The 26504-nt window shown below is 40.8% G+C and overlaps 1 protein-coding gene across 1 annotated transcript; it reads right to left on the bottom strand.

Moving 5' to 3' along the window:
* Nucleotides 1-552: 552 nt before the first annotated feature.
* Nucleotides 553-25183, bottom strand: Sh2d1b (SH2 domain containing 1B). Its single transcript, XM_051186215.1, has 4 exons — nucleotides 25014-25183; nucleotides 8105-8168; nucleotides 5444-5606; nucleotides 553-3576 (listed from the first exon to the last, which is right to left on the bottom strand). The coding sequence occupies exons 1-4, from the start codon at nucleotides 25145-25147 to the stop codon at nucleotides 3539-3541; spliced, it is 399 nt and encodes a 132-aa protein (XP_051042172.1). The 5' UTR covers nucleotides 25148-25183; the 3' UTR covers nucleotides 553-3538.
* Nucleotides 25184-26504: the final 1321 nt, after the last annotated feature.

Genomic DNA, 26504 nt, shown 5'->3' with positions numbered 1-26504 from the left:
AAGGAATGGATAAACCCAGCTTTCCAAACCTAAATACAAAAAAGAAAGAGAAAGCCATGCAGTGATGGTTCATGCCTTTAATCCCAGCACTCAAGAGGCAGAGGTAGGTGGATGGATCTCTATGCATTCGAGGCCAGCCAGGGCTACAGAGTGAGTTCCAGGACAGCCAGAGCTGCTACACATGGAGACCATGTCTTGGAAAAAAAGAGAAAGAAAAGAAAGGAGGGAGGGAGGGAGGGAAGGAATGAGGAAAGGAAGGGAAAGAAAGAAGAAAAGGAAGGAAGGAAGGAAGGAAGAAAAAGAAAAGAGAGAAAGCTTCCAATTGTGATCACTAGAGATTGGAATGATCAGTTGGAAAACATATCATCTTCCACTTGGACCATCATGCAGGATAGAGTGTTAGGTTATGGGACAGCTTTAGAAATCCAGCCTTCTTTCTTATATTTGGCTAAAACTGCTCTCCTTAAACCCCCAGCCATTGGTCTGAGTTTTGCGACTTGGCATTGTACTGAAAGAACCATACCCTTCATAGAACAGCACTTCAAACAAATGTGATCGCTATTAATATTATATATATTTGTATTATAATCATAATTATATAATTTAAATACAATTAAATTAATAATGGGCATTACTCTTCCAGTGACACATGCTCAAAGGTTTCATTTTTTTTCATCCTATGACTTACTCAACATCTTTCAAAAATATCAGGAATTTACAGCATGAGGTCAACATCAGGGGTGAAGCATGACTTTAGTTGTCTGGAAAGAGTACACCAAAAGTCACTGGCATCAAGCATCACTCAAACATGGGAAAGAAGAGGTGATTGCTTCTAGAAGGTGGCATGTGCCTGTAATCCTAGCACTTGTGAGGCTAAGGAGAATTTCCAAGAGTTCAAGCTCCAAATGGGCTACAGAGTAATGTATAAGGCTCTGTCAAATCTTGACTATCTAAAATGAGTGAACATATTTTTATAGCCCTATCCATTCATATATGTGTGTGTGTATTCATAGACTATATATTCATTTATTTATATTCATAGAATATATCTTCTAGCCAAGGATTATTGCAGGCTCTAGAGATTGAAGCATGCTAGTTGGTACCATAGAATGAAAGGCCAGGAACTGAATCTCAGGGGGCAGGCTTGCTTCTTGTGTCTTTTACTAAAGATGCCCGTAGGATTTCTTGCCTCAGCTCTCTGAACATGGCTGCAGTTTTGCTGCCTCTACTTGATAGTAGTGAAGGGATTCCTGGGACCCAATTCACAGTTACATACATTTGGGGACTCTAGTGACAAAATCAGTCGTGTTATCTGGAAGTCTGGAGTTCCTCTCTTCAAAATAGACCACTACAGCTTGAAAATAAAAGGCACAGAACGTGTCCACTCTGCATTAACTGGGTTGCTTATTTACTATTTCTGAGAAGGGATCTTGCTGTATGTCAGGTCCCAAAGAAACACTGGCTCACTCATTGAAAGAGAAGCTGGAGAGGTTTAGGGTAAGAAGTGCTGGGCAGCATCAAAACTACTGAGTGAGACTTTTCCCAACTTCTCTTTCTTATGTAAAATCAACTATGTGGCTAAGGGCTCTCTTGGCTCCTGATTCTTCATTTGGACTCTTAGTTTCTTGGTTCTTGTGTGCTCTCTCTGTTTCTCTCTCTTCTTTTCCCCTTTTGCTCCTCACTCCTCCATGGCACATTCAGTCTGCTGGCCCGGTTCAGCCTGGACCCTTCCAGATGACTCTGGCTGTTCCCTCCTTCATAGCTACAATAAAACCTCCTCCTTAACCATTAACTTGGAGCAACCATGTCCTCATTTTCCCAGGCTGATCTCAAATTCTCAATACCCCTAAATGACTAGGGTTTCAGATATATACTGTCATACTTGGCTTCTAACCAGGCCTTAATTCATTTCCTCCCTCCCTCCTTACATTCCTCTTTCTTTTCTATGTGTTGGTAATTGACCTGAGGTCTGTACATGCCAAGCAAGTTCTTTACCATTGAGATACATGTCCAGCTTTAGTTTAACATTTTGAACTAGCAGAAAGACTCAAGAGGCCTTAAAGTCAGTTTCACCCAACTCTTCAGAAAAATGCTTGCAGTCCATGATTCCTGTGTGCAGGGAGGACGTATCTCTATGCATCATGTTTCCATAAGGGGACACACCCATGCTTTGATGGCACTTAGACCACAGGTAGGCATAGAATCACCCATGGGAGAACATCTTTAAAATAGCCAGTCATTCATACACATGCACAGTGGAATTAGAACAATGAACTTAAAGCATTCACACACAAAAAATGGACAGACCCGAAGATCATTATGTTCAGTGAAATTTAGCAGATCATAAGACAAACCACATTTTTCTCATATGTAAAATCTAGATTTAAGTTTATATGTATAAATACTATATATATACACACACACATACACACACACACATATATATGGAGGACATGAAAATTCAGAAATTGAATGATGAGATGGGAGGAAGAGATCTAAAGTGGAAGGAAGGCAATGGAATATAGGCAGAAGGGTCTCTCTTTGGGGACAGGAGGGTCACAGCAAGGTGCAAAGGAAGGGGCAGTACAGTGGAAAACCAAGAAAAAGAACATATTGGCCACATGTGATTCCAGTATGTAGGAGATTGAGGCATGAAGTTTGAACTTGAGAATAACTTGGGCTAGACTGAGATTTTTGTCTCAAAAAAAGAGAGAGAAACAATAACAAACAAAATACAGTATAATGATGTATAGATATAAAAATGTCAGAATAAAACCCATTTCTATGTATGCTAATCAAAAAATTAATAAAAAATAAATAATTTTTATCACATTCATCAGAAGGCAGAGCTGACAAAGTGTTATAGATTTGGGAAAAATCAGGAAAAAAAATGTGGCCAGAGGAATATCTGGCAGGAAGTCAACCTTAGAAAGACGAGATGGGACTAGCTCAAACTGAAGGGAAAGAGGGAACATGGATGGGCCATAGCCCTCATCAGGACCAAGACCTGCACAAATGGAGGACATGCTTGCTTCTTCAGTATCCTTAGACCTAGATTCCTCTGCTCAGATGCCAGATCCACCAGGGACAACCAGGCTCAACAGAGGGTCCAGGTTAGTGTGTATGAACCACTCAGTCACATAGAGAGGGTGATTTGTCCAAAGTCACAGAACACATGTCAGGGACTCTGAAGTCACTGCAGAGTATTGTTTCCTCTTCATGAAGCCACCATTCCCTTTGTCCTGTTAGATAGATGTTGTCAGCCAGGATGCAGTGGCAATGACTGGATTCTCGCTGTCCAATTCCAAGGTAGGAGAGTGACAAGTGAAGGTGGCTTTGGAGCTTCTTGTGCATGTGCCAGGAGGCAGGAAGGGACTTCTCCAAGGCTTCAGTAGAGAAATCCTGCTACCCAGATCAGGAGGGTCTTGGAGGCTCTCTAGAAATTGGCATTTTTGATAACCACTTGCAGAGGTGGTGACAGCTGAGAGCTCTGCCATCTCAGCCCTCCCTTAGCTTGTTTTGTCCTTTGTCCTTATCTTCAAGGCAAGACATTCACATAGTCCTCGTTAGCGTTCTCTGGGGAAAAGCAAAGGACAGCCATGAGAGGCCACACCCAGAAGTCCCACCAGCCAGCCCAACTCAAAAAGGACACCAGACATAAAGCAGTGCTAATGCCACATCAAAGAGACATTTCAAAGGCTGCAGTGGCACTAGGGACTTGCTTGGCCAAATAGGATTTGTTTGTTTTTGTGTTTTAATAAGTGGAGCTCGGTTTCTAGTACTTGATGTCTGCCTTTCCCAGTGGAAATCCCATGCCTTCATCAGAGTGGCTAGGCATGGAGCTTGTTCTGAGGAGGCAAGAGGAAGGGAAGGGAGAATTCAGGCAATGAGAAGACATTTTACCTTTGGTAGCTAAGTACCTGGAGCATACTCTACTAGGTCTGACCATGCTTGGAAAATTGGTGTGACTCAGACCCATGTCCAGTTCTTAGGAAAGACCTCTCCCAAATCTGTTCTCTTCCAGGGATTTGATAGCCTTTTACTACACCTAAGACAACAGTAGTACCACCCTCAGCAACTCATCTTGATTTTCACAAGCATCTGGCTTTTACACCTTTATACTTTCTTCCCCTTAACACTTTTGGGTGTAAGTATGTATGCATGTATGTAGGTATGTATGCAGGCACATGTGTACTAGGGTACCTGTGTGTGACTAGAGGTTAACTTTACATTTTGTTCTTCGGGATCAATCTACTTTATTTTTTGAAACAGGGTCTTCCTCTGGGTTGGAGCTCACCAGGTGTGATGGTCAGGGAGCCCTATGGATCTACCTGTATCTGCCTCTTCAGCATTGAGACTACAAGCATGTGCCACCATGTGTGGATTTTCAAAACCATCATTTCTAGGGATCCAACTCAGGGCCTCATACAAGCAAGGCAAGCACTTTACCAACTGGGCTATTTCTTGAGCCCTTTTATACTTCCTAATTCTGTAAGTGTGGCTATATGTGTGACAGGACCTATAGGAAATGATTAGATTGTACTGTCCACACAATCCCATGGATGACGATGAGTGGAGGGAAGTAATAGTAGCAGGCTGGTTTTATTTTAATCATTAAAATCTCACACGTCATCTTTTTAGAGAAATGAGAAGCTTACCACGGCAGCCTAAAGAGGGACTTTGCTCAAGCAGAATAGCACAGCTGGGGATGCTGGCAGGCTCCCTGAGAACTCATGCCCTCTCATCTTTCTCCCTAGTTAGCAGATCTGCTGTCATCACCATTGCCACCCACAGACAACTGCAATCCCTTTCGCACAGAATGAAACCACACATTTCTTCATGAGAGATCAGGTAGGACCAGAAACGTCTCTGCATGTCTGTGTTTAATTCAAAATTCACCACAATGGGCAGATGATGAAGGTGAGGGTAAGCTTTTAATATGATCTGAGAGTGCTGTGAATAAATAGACTTTACTCACACATACTGACCCCCCCCCCATGAGTCTCGATGACTTCATACCTTTAGGGATATATATGAAATAATTTGTCCCTGATCATTTTATAAATGAATGCTTAGCAAAGATTGAACAATATGTAACGGGATGAGCCTTGGTGGGTGATTTGACATGATATTCTTTTTTCAGTGAAAACCTGTCCATATGTGCATTTATTCCCATGGTAAATTGCACACATGGCCATACAATGAATTTCAAGTCAGCTTTTTTTGCTCAGGATCTTGCCTCTCCTTCTTGGTTGTCCTAACACAGATAACTCTGTCTTGGCCACTTGCAGGGGCTAGAAGATGCTGTTTCTTAGTACAGTAGATATTGCACTTAGCAGGATAAAGTCCTTTAATGTCCTAGACCAAATCATCAGTTTCCATCCACCCTGCAGAGTAGAGCATAGTGGACGTGGGCTTTTGGGCCCTTTGTCAGGGTTCTTACCATAAACATTCAGCTCTAACTTCATTCTTCTCCCTCTTTGGTAGAAGCTGTTTCTCATTATTGGGTTTGAAAGGTGAACCACCAGGCCTTGACCTGGTTTTTCATAATTGGAGACTAGTTCTTCTAGGTTTGGAAATATCTGTTTTGGAGCACCTTCCACAGTCTGCAAAGACATAACAAAGGTCACTGTGTATCTGTGGGTAAAATGTGACACTTCTTGCAACAGTGGTTTTGAGGGCTGCTTATGACAGTTGGCAAGTGACAAGTAAGAGACTAGCAGCTCAGACCTGCGGCTCTCACCAACTGCATTTCATAGAGGTGCCTCATTCTGAAGAGGAACCTCATGCCCAAGCAACTCTGTATAAAGTGCACTTCTACTTAAAAGTTGCTAATCATTGTGGTAAATGAGTCCCATGCTTGGCAATTTGCCTGGGCTAATTCCCTGTCAGACTATGCTGAGTTGGGGACTCCTGAGAGAAAATGCAAAATAACTGATGTATAAGTGGCCTGTGGACTCTCCACAGGGTGCAGATGAAAGAAACAAGCCCCAGTTTATACTGAGAGTAGGATGTCAACATGACTTAGTGAAATCGCAGACTTGTTTGCATGTTAACAACTAGAAAAGAAAGAAAAATCCTCTTTTCTGATAGGAGCCTACAGAAGGGACTAAAAATACAGAGTTGTCTTCCCCTGCTTCTTTATATTCTTGATCATCACTGTGGTGATCCTATGGCCCTAGTGTCGGCCAACAGATATGGTTGGAATGAGGTTTTCTTAAGTGCATGCTTAACCTCCATAGTAGAGATGTGAGCGCTTCAGTGTGCCTTCCTTTAGCGGGGTCACTTCAGCTCCAAGTGTCACCTGCTGCAGGCCTGTGAGTGAAAAGCCTTCTCTTAGCCAAATGCTTCTCTGTGTCTGAGGTATGTGCCATGTGGAGGGCTACCCATTTGGTTCAGAAAAATGAACAAAAGGGACAAAACTGGTTCTGAGGGAATAACCAAATGAACTGCTCTATAGAAAGCATTTTATTCTGAGGCATTTGACAGACACAGACACATTGGAAAAATAGTAAAAGTAAAATTCTCATAAATTCTCCACTTATGTTCTTTATAATAATATTTTATTTGTTTGCCTTTTATCCTCTCTAAAATTACATTAGTTTGTGTATATGTATATACACATATGTATAGATATGAATTTTATTCTACTTTTGAAACAAGGTTTCATGTAGCCCAAGCTGGCCTCAAGTGTACTATGTAGCTGAGGATGACCTGGAGCTTCCAAACCTCCTGCTTCTACCTCCTAAGTGCTAAGATTACAAGCATGAGCCACCACAGCCAGTTTATATGTATATTCTTTTTAACAGATCTGTTTTCAGGGCTGATCGTTTGGTATTCAATTACCAGTTTGGTGTGATTTTTCCCTGTGGAAGACCTTGTCTCCCTCGTTCAGCATCCTTTGGTTGCCCGTATCTCTTTATATATGGTTGATGAGTCCTCATGAGTTTTCCTCCATCTACATTAGCATGTCTATTGGTGTCATCCATGTTCAAGTCATGTTTCGGATGCCATGTTAGTGAAACCTTATAGATACAAGTAACATTATGTAGTCTGAGTAGGTTATACTCATGTCTTTAGGTGTGTGTGTGTGTGTGTGTATGTGTGTGTGTGTATGTGTGTGTGTGTGTGAGAGAGAGAGAGAGAGAGAGAGAGAGAGACAATGTAAACAGAGACCATGAATTGAAAGAGAGCAAGGGGAAAGGTATATAAGAGGGTCCGGAGGGAGGAAAGGGCAGGACCATGATACAATTATAATCTCAAAAATATATTCACAAACATTTGAGGAGTTAAGTTGAAAGTATGCTATTTCTTTAACCAATTCTAAGACATTGCACAGCCAGACTATAATGGTTAAAATGGGAAAATTAACTTTCATGAAGTACTAGTTACTAATCTTGTTTGAATTTTGAAACTAATTCAAATTTTACCGATCGCCTCAAGGATATCCTCCACAGCAAAAGAAAAAAAAAAAATAGACGCTTAAGTATTTTCAGGATCGTTATATGTTCTAATCTCTTTTGGATATTCAGTTATGTGAACATATTCAAGATGTTTCTCAGAACATATTTTAGGATCTTATGTTGGTAATTAAGAATTCCATTACATTTGTTATACTTACTTCTTAAAGTGGATAACTAAATTCAAAAGAAGCAAAGAGAAACTTAAAAAAAAAGAAAGAAAGAAACCAGAAAAAGTAAAGGAGTCCCTTATTTAATGGCCCCTGTTCTATTTTCAGGCAGCCGTGGATATGCTTGGCTTTGGAACATTTGAACTTCTGCCTACCCACCCTTCCTATGCCTGTCCTAGGATATGATTTAGTTTTACAGCAGTTTTCAATGGCGTCCAGGTCCATGTGGTTGGCCTTGGGAGTAGGCTTGGCTGCCTCTACAATGTGGAACAACAGCCAGGGTTACTAAAACGTGGAACTCAAATCCAGCACTAGCCTGTTTCTTTTAGAGCAAGGTAAAGCTCTCTGCTTATCAAACTTGGTGTGGTACTCCTGATTTTAAAGGCCTCCACGTGGTCCCATCAAAGATTCAGGCAATGACCCCAGCTTTTCCCTAATCCCTACACTGTTGTGGCAGTTCTTGTGTAGTCTTACCTGTATCTTGTAATATCCATGTTTCTCTCTGAAGATTCGGTAAGTGTAGACAAACTTCTTAAACCTATGAAAAGATGAATTATAGTGTTCTTATATACAAACTTCATGATGGCCGTCTTTATAGTTTAGACAATGTGTTTTTCAGTCTTACATCCCAAGAAGAAACTGACAATTCCCAGACTGTCTCATCTGAATTCAAAAGAAAGAAGGGTTTTTTAAACACAGAGCCTCTTAGAGATGATGGTGTGTGAACTCTAGCAAAGAGGATGAGGAGAAAGAATTGAAGGTCCTTGCTTACAACTTGACCTTTGTCAGGAAATACAACTATTTCATAGCCAGAATCTCACAGAACATGTTCTTATATCATTTCTTTGTCTAGCTGGATGATTCCATAATTCCTTGACTCATGGACTTTCGAATCCATCAATTTCCCCTCTCTTCACTGTTTTCACCTACATGCTTTCAACTTCTTCCTTGATTGTTCTGGTTAATTCTTTTGTCACCTTGACACAAACTAGGGTCATCTGAAAAGAGGAAGCCACAATTAAGAAAATGGTTTTTGTTTTTTGTTTTATCATACTGCCCTGTATAAAAGTCTGTGGGGCCTTTTCTTGATTAATGATCAATGTAGGAGGGCAAGACCCACTATGAGCTGTGCTATCCCTGGGGCAGGTTCTATTAAGCATAAAAAAGGTAGCTGAAGTTGGTTTAAAAACACAAAGGAGAAACATTATTACTTCTTTTGTGATGACAAGAAAAACTCCATTTATATCATCCATCTTGGTACTGACTATTAGCTTGTCTCTAATGCCAGTCTCTGGAAGATACATTCCCAGGAACCCTTACTCCCAGACCCCTCCACCTCAAAATCTACATCATCAGTGACCATCAGTGCTATGATGTGACTAACTGCCTTTTTGGCTTCTATAACTTGCTGATGTAGATACTCAAGGTCTTCTTGTGATTTCACCTTTAAACATGCTCCCCTCACTCCTCAAGGCAATCTCAAGTTTGATTCAGCGATCATTGTTCTACTAGCGGTTGAATTAATTATAATCCAGATTAACTTTTATTTCCTGACTTAATGCTGATATATATTTTTATAAAAATTCTTTAAATTTTCAAGGGCATATTCTTTTATTACAAAAAGAATGATTTTGCCTCATTGTTTAAGATGGCATTACAAAACAACTCCTTTTAGTGTTTACCACTGTAGGAGAAGGTCATTTCACTGTGATTCCCTGGTGTGTGTGTGTGGGGGGGGGTAGGCTATTTTAGAGTCATGATAAAACATTATCAAGTTGGTGTAAAATATTCTGAATCTTGATAGTCTGAAGCAACTTTCTCCTAGCCACAAACTAACACACACCCACATCGATACACATGCACATACACTCTCTCATCTTTAATAATAACCATTGTTTTTCCATATCCCATGTGAATTCACTGTTTTACACATGAATATACCAGATGTGATTTTTTTTTAAAAGAAGGTAGGTGAATAAGAACATAAAGAGCCAATCGGTAGGAAGCATCCTTCCATGGTTTCTGCTTCTGCTCCTGTTTGGGTCCTGAATTCCCTCAATGATGGACTGAGATCTGGACATGTAAGCCAAATAAACTATTTGCTCCCAAAATTGCTTTTCATCATGATATTTATTACTGCAGTAGAAAACAAGCTAATACATTTATCCTGCTTAGATTACTTACCCATCATTATCATTTCCTTTAATAGTCACTATATATATATATACATATATATATATATATATAATTATTTATGTGAATTTATAAGGAAGTATAGCCTAATTCAATGGTTTGACTTACAGACTTCAACTTTATGATTTCTTTGGTTTATGTATGAAAATAACATGTCAGTAGAAATTACACTTAAGATCTTGAGATTTTAATCGATACGCTATTTATATATTGTACCAGGCTTTTTCTTTTGAATCACCAACCAGCTCCCAAATCATGGTTATGAATGCTCTGTCTTATCTTATGCTTGTTTCATTAGTTCTTATAACTCAACCTGTTACTCTTCATCTATGTTTTGCCTCAGGGATTTTTACATTTCTTTCCTTCTGTATATCTTTCACTGCTTCTCCTGTATGGTTGGCTGGTGGCTGCTTGGCTTCTAACCTTGAGCTTGTCCCTCTCCTTATCCCTTGTTCTCGTCTCCTTCTTCTCTCTTCTCCTTAAGCCTAGATTTCTCCTCCATTTATTTTCTCTGCCAACCAGCCCCACCTATCCCTTTTCTCCTTAGCTATTGGCCATTTGACACTATTAGACCAATCAGATGCCTTAGGCAGGCAAGGTAAAACAAAAACAACACATCCCATCCTTGTCCTAACATCATTAAACAAATGTAGCATGAATAAATGTAACACACCTTTACACAATTAAAGTAATATTCCACAGCATGAATGAATGTAACACATCTTTGCTTAGTTAAAATAATATTCTACAACATTTCCCCCTCTGTCTAAATAAAAAGGAAAGTTTTAACTTTGACATAGTAAAGCTATATACAACAATAATAGTTATCAAGTAAGGATTACATTTACAATATCCAGTTCATTTGTATTTGGCAAATTCAAAGAAAATACTCCATTATTTATCCCATCTTGGTGAGCCCAAAATTTTGTACCTAATTTACCTCCTATCATATCTAAGGAAAAACTGTAACTATAAGTATCTAGTGTTCAATTTCATCAAAGACTCCCCAGAAGAATATAATATTACCTAAGTAAAAAAGGAAGTGCAGTGCAAGCCACTTCCAGAACTATAGAAATGACAGACATTTGGCTGCCTGGACAGTCACCTAAGCTTCATCTGCAACATTGTGCCATTCATCTTTGGCCCTCCAGGCCTAGAATATCTGGCAAACTCTTCTAAGAAGCAGGGATTTGGAAGGACTGTCCTGCCTAGTCTTGGCAAAGTTCAGCCATCACTTTCCTGTGTGTCCTGCAGAATGTCCAGCAGACTTTGCTATGAAGCAAGAATTTTGAAGGACTTTCAGGCCTTATCTTGGTAGAGTTCAACAATCTTTTTTCTTTGTGTCGTGCTTGTCCAGCATGTACAGCATAATGTCAGGAGTCAAAGCAAGAGCAGTTTCCTGCCCAATTGTCTAGCTTTACCACAATAAAAGCAAACTCCATAGGCAACAGATAGTCTCACTACACCAGAAACCAAGGGTAAAGCAGGACAAATATATTCACAATACCACTGCCAACAACAAATCTAAAACAAACAAGCATTAACAATCAATGGTCCTTACTCACCCTCAATATTAATGGTCTTAACTCACCTATAAAAAGACACAGGCTAACAGAATGGTTACGAAGACAGAATCTATCCTTCTGCTGCATACAAGAAACACATCTAAGCTTCAAAGATAGACATTACCTCAGGGTGAAGGGTTGGGAAAAGATCTTCCAATCTAATGGACCCAAGAAGCAAGCAGGTGTGGCTATCCTAATATCTAACAAGTTAGATTTCAAACCAAAATTAATCAAAAGAGATGAAGACAGTCATTTCGTATTCATCACAGGAGAAATCCATCAACACAAAGTCTCAATTCTGAACATCTATGCCCCTAATACAAAGGCACCCACATTTGTAAAAGAAACACTTCTAAAACTGAAACCTCACATAAAACCTCACACACTTATAGTGGGAGACTTCAACACACCACCCTCAATACTAGACAGGACCACCAATCAGAAACTCAACAAAGAAACAAAAGAACTAACAGAAGTTATGTCTCAACTGGGTTTAACAGACATCTATAGATCATTCCATCCAAACACAAAAGAATATACATTCTTCTCTGCTCCACATGGAACCTTCTCTAAAATCAACCACATACTAGGTGGCATAACAAACCTCAACAGATACAAGAGAAATGGAATAGTCCCCTGTATCTTATCAGACCACCATGCTTTAAAATTGGAATTCAACAACAACACAAATCTCAGAAAACCTACGAACTCATGGAAACTAAACAATGTGCAATTGCACCACACCTGGGTCAAAGAAGAAATAAAGAAATTAAGGACTTTCAAAAATTCAACAAGAATGAGGACACAACATACCTGAACTTATGGGACACCTTGAAAGCAGTGTTACAAGGGAAGTTTATTGCACTAAGTTCCCATATGAAGAAAACAGAGAATAGTCACATTAGAGAATTAACAGCACAACTGAAAGCCTTAGAACAAAAAGACGCAAACTCACCCCGGAGGAGTAGATGCCAGGAAATAACCAATTTGAGGGCTGAAATCAACAAAATAGAAACCAGGAAAATAATACAAAAAAATCAATGCAACAAAGAGTTGGTTTTTTTGAGACAACAACATAGACAAACCTTTATCCAAACTAATGAAAAAGCAGAGAGAGAACATGCAAATTAACAAAATCAGAAATGAAAAGGGGAACATTACAATGTCACAGAGGAAATCCAGACAATTTTCAAGTCATACTTTGAAAACATGTATTCCACAAAATTGAAAATTCAAAGGAAATGGACAAATTTCTGGATAACTATCACTTACCAAAATTAAATCAAGAACAGGCAAACAACTTAAATAGATCTGTAACCCGCAATGAAAGAGAAGCAGTCATCCAAAGCCTTCCAACCAAAAAAATCCCAGGTCGAGATGGCTCCAGTGCAGAATTCTACCAGAAATTCAAGGAAGAACGTATACCAATACTCCTCAAATTGTTCTACACAATAGAAACAGAATGTTCATTGCCAAACTCTCTTTCTACGAGGCCACAATAACCTTGGTACCTAAGCCTCACAAAGACACAACTAAGAAAGAAAACTACAGACCAATAGACCTGATGAACATCGATGCAAAAATACTCAATAAAATACTGGCAAACCGAATCCAGGAATACATCAAAGAACTCATCCAAATAGGCTTCATCCCTGGGTTGCAGGGATGGTTTAACATACAAAAATCTATCAACGTGATCCACCATATAAACAAGCTGAAAAAGAAAAACCATATGATTATCTCCCTAGATGCTGAAAAAGCCTTCGACAAAATTCAACACCCTTTCATGTTAAAGGTCTTGGAGAGATCAGGGATAACAGGAACATACATAAACATAATAAGAGCAATATACAGCAAACCAACAGCCAACATCAAACTGAATGGAGAGAAGCTTAAGGCGATTCCTGTAAAATGAGGAACAAGACAAGGCTGCCCTCTCTCTCCATATGTCTTCAATATTGTACTTGAAGTTCTAGCTAAAGCTATAAGACAACAAAAGGAGATCAAGGGGATCCAAATTGGAAAGGAAGAAGTCAAACTGTCTCTATTTGCAGATGATATGATAGTTTACATAAGCCACCCAATAAACTCTACCAGGGAACTCCTACAGCTGATAAACACCTTCAGCAAACTGGCAGGATACAAGATAAACTCAAAAGAATCAGTAGCCCTACTTTATTCAGACGACAAAAAGGCTGAGAAAGTAATCAGAGAAACATCACCCTTTACAATAGCCACAAACAACATAAAGTATCTTGGGGTAACACTTACCAAACAAGTGAAAGACCTATATAATAAGAACTTTGTGGCACTAAAGAAAGAAATTAAAGAAGATACCAGAAAATGGAAAGATCTCCCATGCTCTTGGATAGGTAGGATAAATATAATAAAAATGGCAATCTTGCCAAAAGCAATCTACTATTAAATGCAATCCCCATTAAAATCCCACCACAATTCTTCACTGACCTTGAAAGGATAACAAAAGACCCAGGATAGACAAAACAACCCTGTACAATAAAAGAACGTCAGGAGGTATAACCATCCTTGACTTTAATCTCTACTACAGAGCTATAGTTCTGAAAACAGCCTGGTATTGGCACAAAAATAGACAGGTACACCAATGGAATCGAATCGAAAATCCTGATATACAGGAACACCTGATTTTCAACAAAACAGCTAAAAGAATACAATGGGGGGAGGAAAGCATCTTCAACAAATGGTGCTGGCACAATTGGATGAGGGTGTGTAGAAGACTGCAGATAGACCCATGTTTGTCACCATGCACAAAACTTAAATCCAAATAGATCAAAGACCTCAACATAAATCCAGCCACACTGAACCTCTTAGAAGAGAAAGTAGGAGGTACCCTGTAGTAAATTGGTATAGGAGATCACTTCCTGAACATAACTCCAGAAGCACAGACACTGAGATCAACAATGAATAAATGGGACCTCCTCAAACTTAGAAGCTTCTGTAAGGCAAAGGACACAGTGGACAAGATCAAAAGGCAGCCCACAGACTGGGAAAAGATTTTCACCAATCCTACATCTGACAAAGGGCTGATCTCCAAAATATACAAAGAACTCAAGAAACTAGTCAACAAAACACCAAATAACCCTATTAAAAAATGGGGTACAGAACTGAAGAAAGAATTCTCAATAGAGGAAATCAAAAAAGCTGAAAGACACTTAAGAAAGTGTTCAACATCCTTAGCTACCAGGGAAATGCAAATGAAAACAACTTTGAAATACCATCTTACTCCTGCCAGAATGGCTAAAATTAGAAACACCAAAGACAACTCATGCTGTAGAGGATGTGGAGAAAGGGGAACACTCCTCCACTGCTGGTGGGAGTGCAAACTCGTTCAGCCATTTTGGAGATCCGTATGGTGGTTCCTCAGGAAAATGGGAATTAGTTTACCACAGGACCCGGCAATCCCCCTCTTAGGCATATACCCAAATGATCCACATCCATGCAACAAAGACATCTGTTCAACTATGTACATAGCAGCACTATTTGTAATAGCAAGAACCTGGAAGCAACCTAGATGTCCCTCAATTGAAAAATGGATAATGAAGATGTGACACATCTACACAATGGAATACTACTCTGCAGAAAAAAAAAAATAATGGTATCTTGAAATTCGCAGGCAAGTGGATGGCACTTGAAGAAACCATCCTGAATGAGGTAACCCAGTCACAAAAAGAGGAACATAGTATGTACCCACTCATATATGGATTTTAGACCTAGATCAGAGGATCACCAGCCTATAATTCACACCACCAGAGGAACTAGGATACACGGGGTATTCTAAGAGATTCATATAAAGTCCCTCACAGAACCCGGAAGGGACAAGTCCCCCAGAGTACAGAGGAAGTGGGAGGAGGACAGTGATTGGAGAGAGAAGTGGAGAAAAAGGAGGGGGAGGAAAGGAAAACACGTGCGACCAGGAAGATTGAGCCCGGTTAGGAACAGAAGACAGGAGAGAGAGAGAGAGAGAGAGAGAGAGAGAGAGAGAGAGAGAGAGAGAGAGAGAGAGAGAGAGAGAGAGAGAACATAAAAGAGGAAGCCAATATTGGTTTGAAGAGAAAACGGAACCTAAAGAAAGGTCTAGAGACCTACAAGACTGCCGCCAACTAACAATTTGAGCAACCGTGGAAAGGCTACCATAAATGCCCTTCCCGGATAGTGAGATCAACAACTAACTTATCCACCATCATGGAGCCCTCATCTAGTACCTGTTGGAAACAGAAGCAAACACCCATACCTAAACACTGAGTCGAACTAGAATCTAGATGCAGAGGGAAAGGACAAGACCAGATTGCAGAAACACATAGCTGACCTGAACAAGGAGGAGCTAGCGGGCCCCCAGACTGATAGCTGGGAAGCCAGCATGGGACTGACTCAGGCCCCCCTGAATATGGGTCTCAGCTAGAAGGACTGAGCAGTCTTCTAAGGGACCTCAGACAGTGGAGCCAGGATGTATTCCTGGTGCACAAAAGGACCTTGTGGACACATCCCCCATGGAGGGATTCTGCCTTAACCTAGAGACAGGAGAGAAGCCCTAGTCCCTACTTCAAATGAATTGACAGATTTACATGACCTCACCTGGAGGACATTGTAGTACATGTGGAATTGGGGTGAGGGGATGGGAGGGGAGGGTCGTCATGATCCATGTGAGGGGACAGAGAGGGTAAGAGCGAGGGAGGGAAGGGGGAGGGAGGAAGAGGGAACTGGGATCGACATGTAAAATAAAAAATAAATAAAATTTAAAAAATGAAAAAAAAAAAGACAAAGGGAATGTGGCAAACACATGAGAGGTGTTTCATTTTGTTACCGACCAGAGAAATGCAGATTAAGCAACACTGATGTCTCATCTCACACCAGTCTCCAGAGCTGGAGGAATTTACTAATGCAAAGTATTGTGTCTGAAAAATCCCTAGAGAAATCTTAATATACCACAATAACTTTTTTTGAGAATAATTTGATGAAATTTAGTAAAATTAGAAAATGTGTATTTTAAGAGATAGCAACATTGAAACAAAGCAGATGATACCAACATTTTATCATTTATCAAAAAGTAAAGATTTATAGAAATCCTGTCTGGAAAAACCACTCTGAGATACCATCTTACTCCTTTCAGAATGGCTAAAATTAGAAACACCAGTGATGACTTATGTTGGAGAGGATGTGGAGAAAGGGGAACACTCCTCCACAGCTGGTGGGAATGCAAACTCATACAGCCATTTTGGAGATCAGTATGGCAGTTCCTCAGGAAAATGGGAATCAGTCTACCACAGGACCCAGCAATCCCCCTCTTAGTCATATACCCAGATGATCCACATTTATGCAACAAAGATATGTGCTCAACTATGTTCATAGCAGCATTATTTGTAATACAAAGAACCTGGAAGCAACCTAGATGCCCCTCAACTGAAGAATTGATAAAGAAGATGTGGCATATCTACACAGGAATACTACTCTTCGACGGGGGGGGGGGGAGGGGGGAGGACGACGACAATGGAATCTTGAAATTTTCAGGCAAATGGATGGCACTTGAAGAAACCATCCTGGATGAGGTAACCCAGTCACAAAAAGAGGAACATGGTATGTACTCACTCATATATGGATTTTAGACATAGAACAAATGATCACCAACCTATAGTTCCTAGTTCCTGCCAGAGGAACTAGGATACAAGGTGTATTCTAAGAGATTCATACAAGGTCCCTCACAGAAGGGGAAAGGAACAAGAGCTCCTGAGCATATTGGGAGGGGGCAGTGAGTGGAGAGGAAGTTAGGAAAAAGAGTAGGGGAGGAGAGAAGAACATGTGGAATCAGGAAGATTGAGTTGGAGGACTATAGACGAGAGCAAAAAAAGAGATACCATAATAGAGGGAGCCATTGTAGGTTTGAAGAGAAAACTGACTCTAGAGAAATGTCCAAAGACCTACAGGGATGACCCCAACTAACAATCTGGGCAACAGTGGAGAGGCTACCTTAAATGTTCTTCCCTGATAATGACATTGATAACTAACTTATATGCCATCATAGAACTTTCATGTAGTAGCTGTTAGAAACAGAAGTAGACACTCACAGCTAAACACTGAGCCGAACTCCTGGAATCCAATTGCAGAGAGGGAGGAGTGATAAGAAAAGGGGTCAAGCCGAGGCTACAGAAACCCACGGAGACAGCTGACCTGAACAAGGGGGAGCTCATGGACCCCCAGACTGATAGCTGGGAAACCAGTTTTGGACTGACTCAGACCACCTGAACGTGGGTCTCAGTTGGAGGGCCTGGGCAGTCTAAGGGACCTCTGATAGTGGAACCAGGATGTATCCCTGGTGCAGGAAAGGACTTTGGGAGCACATTCCCCATGGAAGGATACTCCGTTAGCCTAGAGACAGGAGGGAGGGCCTAGGCCTTATTCCAAATGACAGATTTTGATGATTCCTCGTGGAAGGCATCACCCTCCCTGTGGAGTGGGTGGGGAATGGGACGGGCGGGGGGATCAGGGGACATGGGAGGGTGAGAGGGAGATAGGGAGAACTGGGATCAATATTTAAAATAAGAAAAAGAAAAAACAAAACAAAACCAAATGAGTAAAGATTGGTGACCCTGTATATTTAATTCATTTAAAATACTTAAAAGGGCCAGGCATGGAGTGTACACTTTGATTCCAGCACTCAGGAGACAGAGGCAGGTGAACTCTGTGAGTTCCAGACCATCCTGGTCTACAGAGTGAGTTCCGGGACAGCCAGAGCTACACAGAGAAAGAAACCCTGTCTGGAAAAACAGAACAAAACAAACAAACAAACAAACAAAACTCTGTAAACTTAAGGTTGACTTCCTTCTCCATTCCAGTGTCAGATTTCAGATGCTCAGGAGAGGTCCCCAAACCACCAGTGGCTCTCCACACTCTCTCTGTTCTCTTCCCTTCTTCCCCTTGTACTGCATGTACATTTTTAACAATTTTATACATTAGGACAATAGTTATTTGTTTGTTTGAGACAGTGTCTTACTATGGAGCTCTGGATGACCCGTAACTTACTATATATACTAGGTTGGCTTCAAACTCAAAGAGATCTGCTTGTCTCTATCTCCCAAGACCCAGGATTAAAGGTGTACACCATCACAGCCAGCAACTTCAACCTTTATTTCTCTCAGTACTTCTGTCCTGGGCTTATCCACCCTAGGTCTTTCTGGCAACCAACCCCCATCCCCAGGCTATCTAGGAGTGAGTCATTTTGTTAACATCTAAAAGCTAGTCATCACCCCAGAGACCCAATGAGTTTCAGGAGTCCATACTAGAGAATAGGATAAAGACTAATTATATACATATTTAGGTATAGAAATAATTATGAATGTATTTTATTTTATTATAAATCAAGACATCATACCTCCCTGGCTTCAATTCCCCATTTTCTCAGCTAAGTCTTATTATTGAGCTTGGGATTAAAATAGTTGTGCTAAATAGTGAACCTATTGCCTGGTACATAATAAATACTCAATACATGATGGCTACATTTTGTAACTTTAAAGCAATATTTTTAAAATAAATATAGGTATTTGTGGTAAGTACTAAAAGTACATCAATTATAACTTCTGCTTCCAGACATGATGAAATAATGGGACCCTGTTTATTATCCCTTCTCCTCAAAAAGCCCCAAGGAAATGAAAAAAGATACGTGAAATTGCAGCTTTGAACATTGGGCATTTCAGGGCACTGATCCCCGAGGGAAGGGGGAAAATTCAGGCTTACTGCATTGGTTTTGACTGGAAGACCTTTTTTTTCTGTGACCTGGCAAAAACATGGTGATTCAGTGCGTGGGTATCTAACAGTTCCCCTAATGTGGAGAGGAACTGAAACCAAGCAAAGTTTAAGGCACCCAGAGTTTATGGGTTCTGTTTCTCATTGAACAGAGGAGAGCAACTTTTATATCCATCCACGGGCTATGCAGAAAAATAGCCCACCTCTATCCAGTAGGAGAACAGGACAGAAGTCACTCTGTAACTAAAGCTTTTCTTGGTTCTAGTAAACCCTTAAAAGATGAGAGCATTTCCAAGTAACTTAGTGCCTCTTAGTACAAAGTTCAAGAATATTCATGGGAACACTAAATTCTGACACCAAGAATGGTAAAAGTCACTGTGTCTGTCACCTAATCAAAATTTGCCAGGCACAAATAAAGACAGAAAAAAATCAACAATGAGAAGTAAACAAATAATAAGTTAATCGATAGAAATAGACTCAGGAATGACAGAGATAATAAATAGGAGAAGCAGATTTCAGATGTTTCAGAATCTGGAGGAAAAATGGGAATTTAAAGTGTGGATAATGGTAATACAAAAAAAAAAAAAAAAAAAAAAGGCAAGATAAAACTTCCCTAAGTGAAAGGGTACTGAGTCTGGAAGGAAGAATATACTAGATGGGTTTAGCAGCAGAATATATCACAGAAGAAGAGAATTTTTAGTACAAAAAAAATCAGAGGGAAAAAATATTTAGAGAGGCTAGAGCCTCTTAGTTTCATTTATTTTGAACTGTTTCACTGCAGCAAGGGCTAGCCATGGGAATGGTCATTTGGTGCAGAAGCATGAGGCACTATGTGTAGATCTCAGTTGTATTTTGTTCCAGGCTGTGGCCAGTATTATGGGAAATCATGTTTGTAGTCAGCTTTTTAGTTTTATTTTAATGAAACTTTGAAATATCAGTGGAAGGGAATGGAGCCTATTGGGCCCCATGATGTCAAACAATTGTGAACTACATTTTTCCATGCCATGTCTGGAAACTCCAGAGAACCCAAGGTAATAAGAGACTGTTGACCCCCCCATCATTTTCCTGCCCTTGATTAGAATGCATGTCACGGAAAGCTGGTGCTGTATTAATTTGTTGATGTGCATGACAAAATTCAAATGCCTAGACTTTTATGAAAGGCAAATTTTATAAAAGGTAAATTTTCAAAGAGGTAAGCACAAAAATGTCAATTTTAATCATTTTTAATCCACCAAATAAAATGCAAAATAAAAATTGGAAGCAACATAGATATTTGACTATATGTAAATTATAATAATTACAATCAGCAAAATGCTACTCAGTCATTTTTGGGCTGGGGAGATGACTCAGTCAGTAAAATGCTGCTGAGCCTGGCAAAGTGAGTTCAGATCCCCAGCCCCATGTGGAAACTGAGCTTGGCATTGTGTACCTGAGGAAGAGGAGACAAGAGGATCACTGAGGATGGCTGGCAAGCTGGTCTGGCCAAATTAGTAAGCTCCAGAATCAATGAGAGATCCTGCCTCAAAAGATAAGGTAGACGACAATTGAGGAAGATGCTTGACATTGACCTCTGCCCTACACACACACACACACACACACACACACACACACACACCATGTACAGAGAAAAACATGTTAAAACTATCATTATAAAGATCCATTTGTTACACATACAATTGCAATATATGCATGGCAAAAAGTTTGCTGATATGAGCTAAAATGTTAGTGACTTCTGAATGTAGAAGGAAATAATTTCTGTTTTTGTTTTTATGTGTGTTGGGTTGGTGGTTCTTTTTCCTCTCTCTTTTTTTGCTTCTCTCTCCCTCTCTCTCTTTCTTTCTTTTCTTTCTTTTTTTTAATTGTCCTTATGACAGGTTATCAAACCATATTCCAGGCTGATCTGAAACTCACTGTGTAGTTCAGGCTGTTCTGAAATTCATGACAATCTTCCTACCCCAACCTCCAACATACTGGGAACACAGGCAAGAATCACCATGTCCAGTTTTAAATTTTATTTTGAGAATTATATTAGTAGTAGTAGTAGTAGTAGTAATTATATTTGGTACTCATTTCAGGCAGCAACTGCAGCCTCTCTGTGCTACAGAAAGCCTGCCCTTCCTTGCTGGATTCTCTCCACGAATGAATCCTTTCACCCCCAGTATCTATCCTATCTGGACTCTACAGGTTGCAAAGACAGGCCAGTTTCAATTTCCTCACTTTCACAAAGTCACTCTACACAGACATTTCCCACATTGAGGTTTTCTAGCTTGTGTGTGTTTGGGTAGTCAGATATGGTTTCCTGCCATGTGGACTGGAGCACACTGGTCAAGCTGCTATCAGATAGAAGTTCTCTGAGGTGTCCCACCCTTTCACCAGTTCTTCTTCTTGTCCTCCTCATCCTCTTCCTTCTTTCATTGATTTTTCTAACAGGATATTATATAGCACATAATAGCCTCAACTTATTGTGTAGTCAAATCTGCCCTTGAACTCCAGATACCCCCCCCACCCCGGGCCAGGTATTCATTACCATGTCTGCCTAAATGGTCCTTTCTTCCTTTTATCCTTCTTTCCCTCCCTCTATCCTTCCTTCCTTCCTCTTTCTGGAACTTTGAGGCAGGGCCTCACTTCATAGACCAGGTTAGCAATCCAAATTGCATGAGCCACCACTGCTGTCCTCCCTCCGTTATCTCTAACTTTTCATATTGTCCTTAATTGGCTCTGTGACAGCTCAGAAGTCCATATAGTGCAACCAAAAACAGGTCTGTCTGTGGCAAACAGAATGACAAGCTACCAGATATGAGGGCACAACCAAGGCTCAGGTTCCCTGTGTGGGCACTTTATAACATAGTGCTGAGATAATGGTCCTGGAGACATTAGTAATGTCAAGATATAGGATAGTATATAAACAGTTGGATAGTGCATACTTGTAACCACAGCATTTAGGAGGTGGAAACAAGTAGATGTCTGTGATTTTGAGATCAGTCTGAGCTGCATAGTGAATTCAAGGCCAACTTGGACTTTGTGAACCTCGTCTAAAACACACACACACACACACACACACACACACACACACACACACACACACACAATAAACAAGAGCAGTTGGTTTTCTCCCCCTTATAACATAGGAGTAACATTAGTTACTACAAGGATCTCTGCCAAGGGACATTTTCTCTAGTACTTGTCACCATGTTCCAGTGCTTTAGGACCATGCCTGGAACCTAAAGACCATCAGTATATGCTTGCTGAATGGATAAAAGAAGGTTCTGTTCATCCTCCAAGTCTCAGCACTAACGTAAGGCTTTCTGGTCCTTGATGGATTGTCATGCTTTGCTGTTGGCTCCCACAGCGTACAATGATGCTCTAATCATTGCAGCAATTGCATGCACCACAGGGTCCACTGGTTTCTTAATTTCCCCATCTATGCTCTGGCCTGTGTTGAAGGCATCAGCTGAGGACCTAGCATAGTGCTTGGCCTATGAGAAACCTGAAATAATGGTGACAATAAGTTTCTACCAACTCTGTGATGAGATCACTAGGGTCATTTGATCTACACCTTATGTCTGAGCACACATGACATTTCATCTGCTCTTCCATGATGTGAGTGAGGATATGACATGTCTTTCCATGATGTGAGCAGAGAGGAGGGTGAAGCTTTATCCCCTGAAGGTGCTCAGCAAATATTCATTTATTCCTTTCTCATTTGACTTTTTTTTAAAACAAGTCTGAGGGAGTGACTTTTGCTTTAGATGAATAGATGACTGATGACACACCTCAGGAAATCTGAGAATAAGTATCAAATTTAAAGAGAATCACAAGTAGACCGTGTACCCTGGGGCCCTGGCCAAGATCTGTCCAGACTCAAGGAGGTCCTTTGCATCTTTTTCTATTGCTATGTACTCCACCATAAGCAGTTCTTAGCATCTCCCATCCAGAGGTACCATGGTAGCATTAGTTTTATTCTCCATTTTGAAGGCAGGAGTCATTTATGCTATATTGTTAAAAAAGAACAAGCTTCTATTTACTGTAAGAGCAGAGTTGCTCTCTGGTACCTGACCTTCCCCAACCCTTGACTCTGAGTTGTTTTTGAGAATACCCCTCACCCTCCGTGACCCTCTGTGAACCTCCTTGAACCTTCCCTAATCATGGTGACCACATGACAGAGATTTTTATTTATTTATTTATTTATTTATTTTTGTATTTACTTATTGTCTCTCTTCTGTAAAACTATTCACAATTTTACTCTTTAAAAGGAGCCCAAGAAATGGATTCAGGGTGGCTCTCTTTAACCTGACTTAGGAAGCAGTTGTTAGCCAGCTCTCGAGTGCCTCCCAATTAAAAAAAAAAAAATCAAGCTTGCTTTAAATTTGGCTCCAGTTGTGATAGCGATCTTATTCTCCACATTAGGGTTAGCACTTTTTCCTTAACAGTTTGAAGTTCCAAATCCCAGCACTTGCCACTCATCTGCTCAGTGCAGCCCCAGTTCTGGTGAAGGTCCACTTGGCTGTATTGCATAACAGCAGATGACACCATCAGAGGGAGAGATCACAGGAAACCAGGAGATGGGTGGGGAGGGCCCGTCTTATTATTTTTATAACTGCCCATTTAGGAAGAACTAGCTCAGCATCCGCCAAGATCCTTTCAAGGGTAATACCTATGGTTTCCCCTTGTTCCATCTCGTACCATCACTATGTGGGGACAATGCCTCTGACATGTGAAACCACAGATGGACACACACAAAAACCTGAGTATCACTTTCAGTTTGATAAGCTAAGATGGATGCTAAGATGCTGGCTTTCTCACATCCATTTCTCTAGGCATTATTTAAAGAAGCAAAGGTCCCTGTGTAACAATTAGTAATGACTATCACTTTCGCCTTCTTAACTTTCTCCAAAGCTCTAAGAAACACAACAGCTCCCCTACTAAGTGACAACATTTCTTTGTTTGCCTGGACTTCATTCAAGCTCCTAAATCTCTTAGGCCCATCTGCACATTTCCTTTAAAAAGTCAGCTTTCTCAAAGCCTCCTGCTCCTATACTATCTGAGCACCCTCAGTATCTCATCAGCATCTTCTATCTGCCACCAGCCCCCAGATGACATCTCATCACTGTGGCCTTTACTCAGCTAAAATCCCGGGGTCTGGTTAGCTAGCATTTCCCTTCTCTCTGAAGTTGCCTCTGAGTACTTTTCCATGCACTGCCTCCACCCTGCTCCTTGTATGTATTCTGACTTGTTCACACTGGATTCAGAGTTAAGCCCACTGTCTCTCCCCACTACATCCGTCACTACGCTTGTCAAGAGAACTCTCAATAAAGGCTTCCTCGATGTCTTCTGGAAGAGACACGATAAAGGATTCGGTGTTTCTTTATTCCTTCATCTATAAAAATGACAGATAGCATCTACTTGCCTCCAAAGGCCACCAAAAGGATAAAAAGAAACAAAGAAATGCTGCTTGTAAAGTCTTTAACCAACCTGACAAGGCATGACATATTAGCACTTCAAATATTTCTTGTGAATGCAGCCAAAGAGCCTTTCAGGCAGAAATATTTATTATGAAGGGCCCTTAGCTTTCTCCACGTCAAATAGAGACATGGAGAGGAGACTGCATTCTTACAGTTCTTCCTTCTCCCCATAACTCTCCCATTTTCCATCCCCACTTCTGCTGTCTCAGAGTCTGCTCATGTGACATCCACAAGTGGAGGGAAAGACAGGCAGGAGAGCTGGGCAGACACAGCCTTCTAGCCTCTCCTGGACATGTCTAGCTCTTTATTTAGCATTGCAAAGAAGAATGAGATACAACTCCCTGAGTAAATGGCTGCCATTAGGATTCAACTCATGAAGATAAGGCTACTCACGAGACGCAGAGGCACAGGACTCCTGGCATAGACTCGCTGTCTCTTATCAGATAGTTGCCATCCACCCCTGCCTTGAGGAGCAGGGTTTCACACTCTTGCTTGGTCAGCTGGCCATGGTAGTAAGGCAGATCCATGGAGGGCTAAGTTTCTTTATCTGCCCTGGCCACCTGAGTCCCAGTCCCAGGCCAAGCTGTAGCTCTGGAAAGGGAAGTGGAAAGAGCAGAAGTGAAACGTCCCTTCAAGTATTTCCAAACAAGATGAGATTGCTCTGTGGGTTCAGTCAGCTTTACAAGACTCAGGAAATGAGAAGGGAGGGGTGATGAAGTGACCAAGACATTTCAGCCTAGGGATGGGTGGCTAATTTGACTCACAGAAGTCGGGGAGTGCCTTCCAGACGATGTTATTTGCAGCTGCAGCAGCAATACTGGACTCCCTGTGTCCAGATTACAGCATGTCTCCCACCGGTTTTCATCCCTCTGGCTGTTAAGCAGCATGACTGACCCTGCTGTACTGGATACCCATACTCTTCTTGGGCTTTCACTGACTGCTCTGCACTAATCACCATCTGTTTAAAGTAAGCTTCTCCAAAGAAGGTTGAGAAATGCACTGATCTGTGAATACAATAGTAAGTCATTCAGTGTTGGTTTAGTACCATGTCCATTTAACAAAGTCATAGTAGCAGGTTGTACCCTAGGTACAAGGATCTCTCTAGCCTCAGTTTTTTTTTTTTTTTTTTTTTTTTTTGTTTGTTTGTTTGGTTGGTTGGTTGTTGGGGTTTTTTGGGTGGGGGTTGAGACAGGGTTTCTCTGTAGCTTTGGAGCCTGTCCTGGAACTCTGTAGACCAGGCTGGCTTCAAACTTACAGAGATCTGCCTGCCTCTGCCTCCCAAGTGCTGTGACTAAAGGTGTGCACTACCACTGCCTGGCATAGCCACAGGTTCTTGACCTCAATAACAGCGTTAAGCACATATTTCTGTTTGGGGGCATCCATCAGAGAAGATTTAAACCAATAGAAAGTTTTTATTAGCTGGACAGTGGCTACACTTGTTATTCAGAATCCTAGTGTAGTCCTAAGCCTTTCGTGGGGGTAAACTTTTAAGCACAAAACCACATCCTGGCTTAATACACCTCAATAAGAAGAGTTAGCTGAAGCAGGCATTATGGCACACTCTATTAATCCCAGTACTCAGGAGGCAGGTGGATCTCCATGAGTCCAAGGCCAACTGGTCTACAAAGTGAGTTCCAAGACAGCCAGAGCTGTTACATGAAGCAAGACTACAGAAGCCAAACAGCAAGCTTAGTACCTTTAGAGACTTTCCAAGATCTGTGGACTTTGATGGATATCTCTTTGTTTTCATTTTGGGTACAGTGGTCCTCAACCTGTGCAATGTAACCCCCACAGGGGTCATATATCAGATATTATATATTTACATTATGATTCATAAAAGTAGCAAAATGACAGTTATGAAGTAGCACCAAAATAATTTTATGG

The sequence above is a fragment of the Phodopus roborovskii genome, unplaced genomic scaffold, assembly GCF_943737965.1.
Source record: "Phodopus roborovskii unplaced genomic scaffold, PHOROB, whole genome shotgun sequence".
In the NCBI taxonomy this organism is placed as follows: Eukaryota; Metazoa; Chordata; class Mammalia; order Rodentia; family Cricetidae; genus Phodopus; species Phodopus roborovskii.
This window is presented reverse-complemented; position numbering and strand designations above follow the sequence as displayed.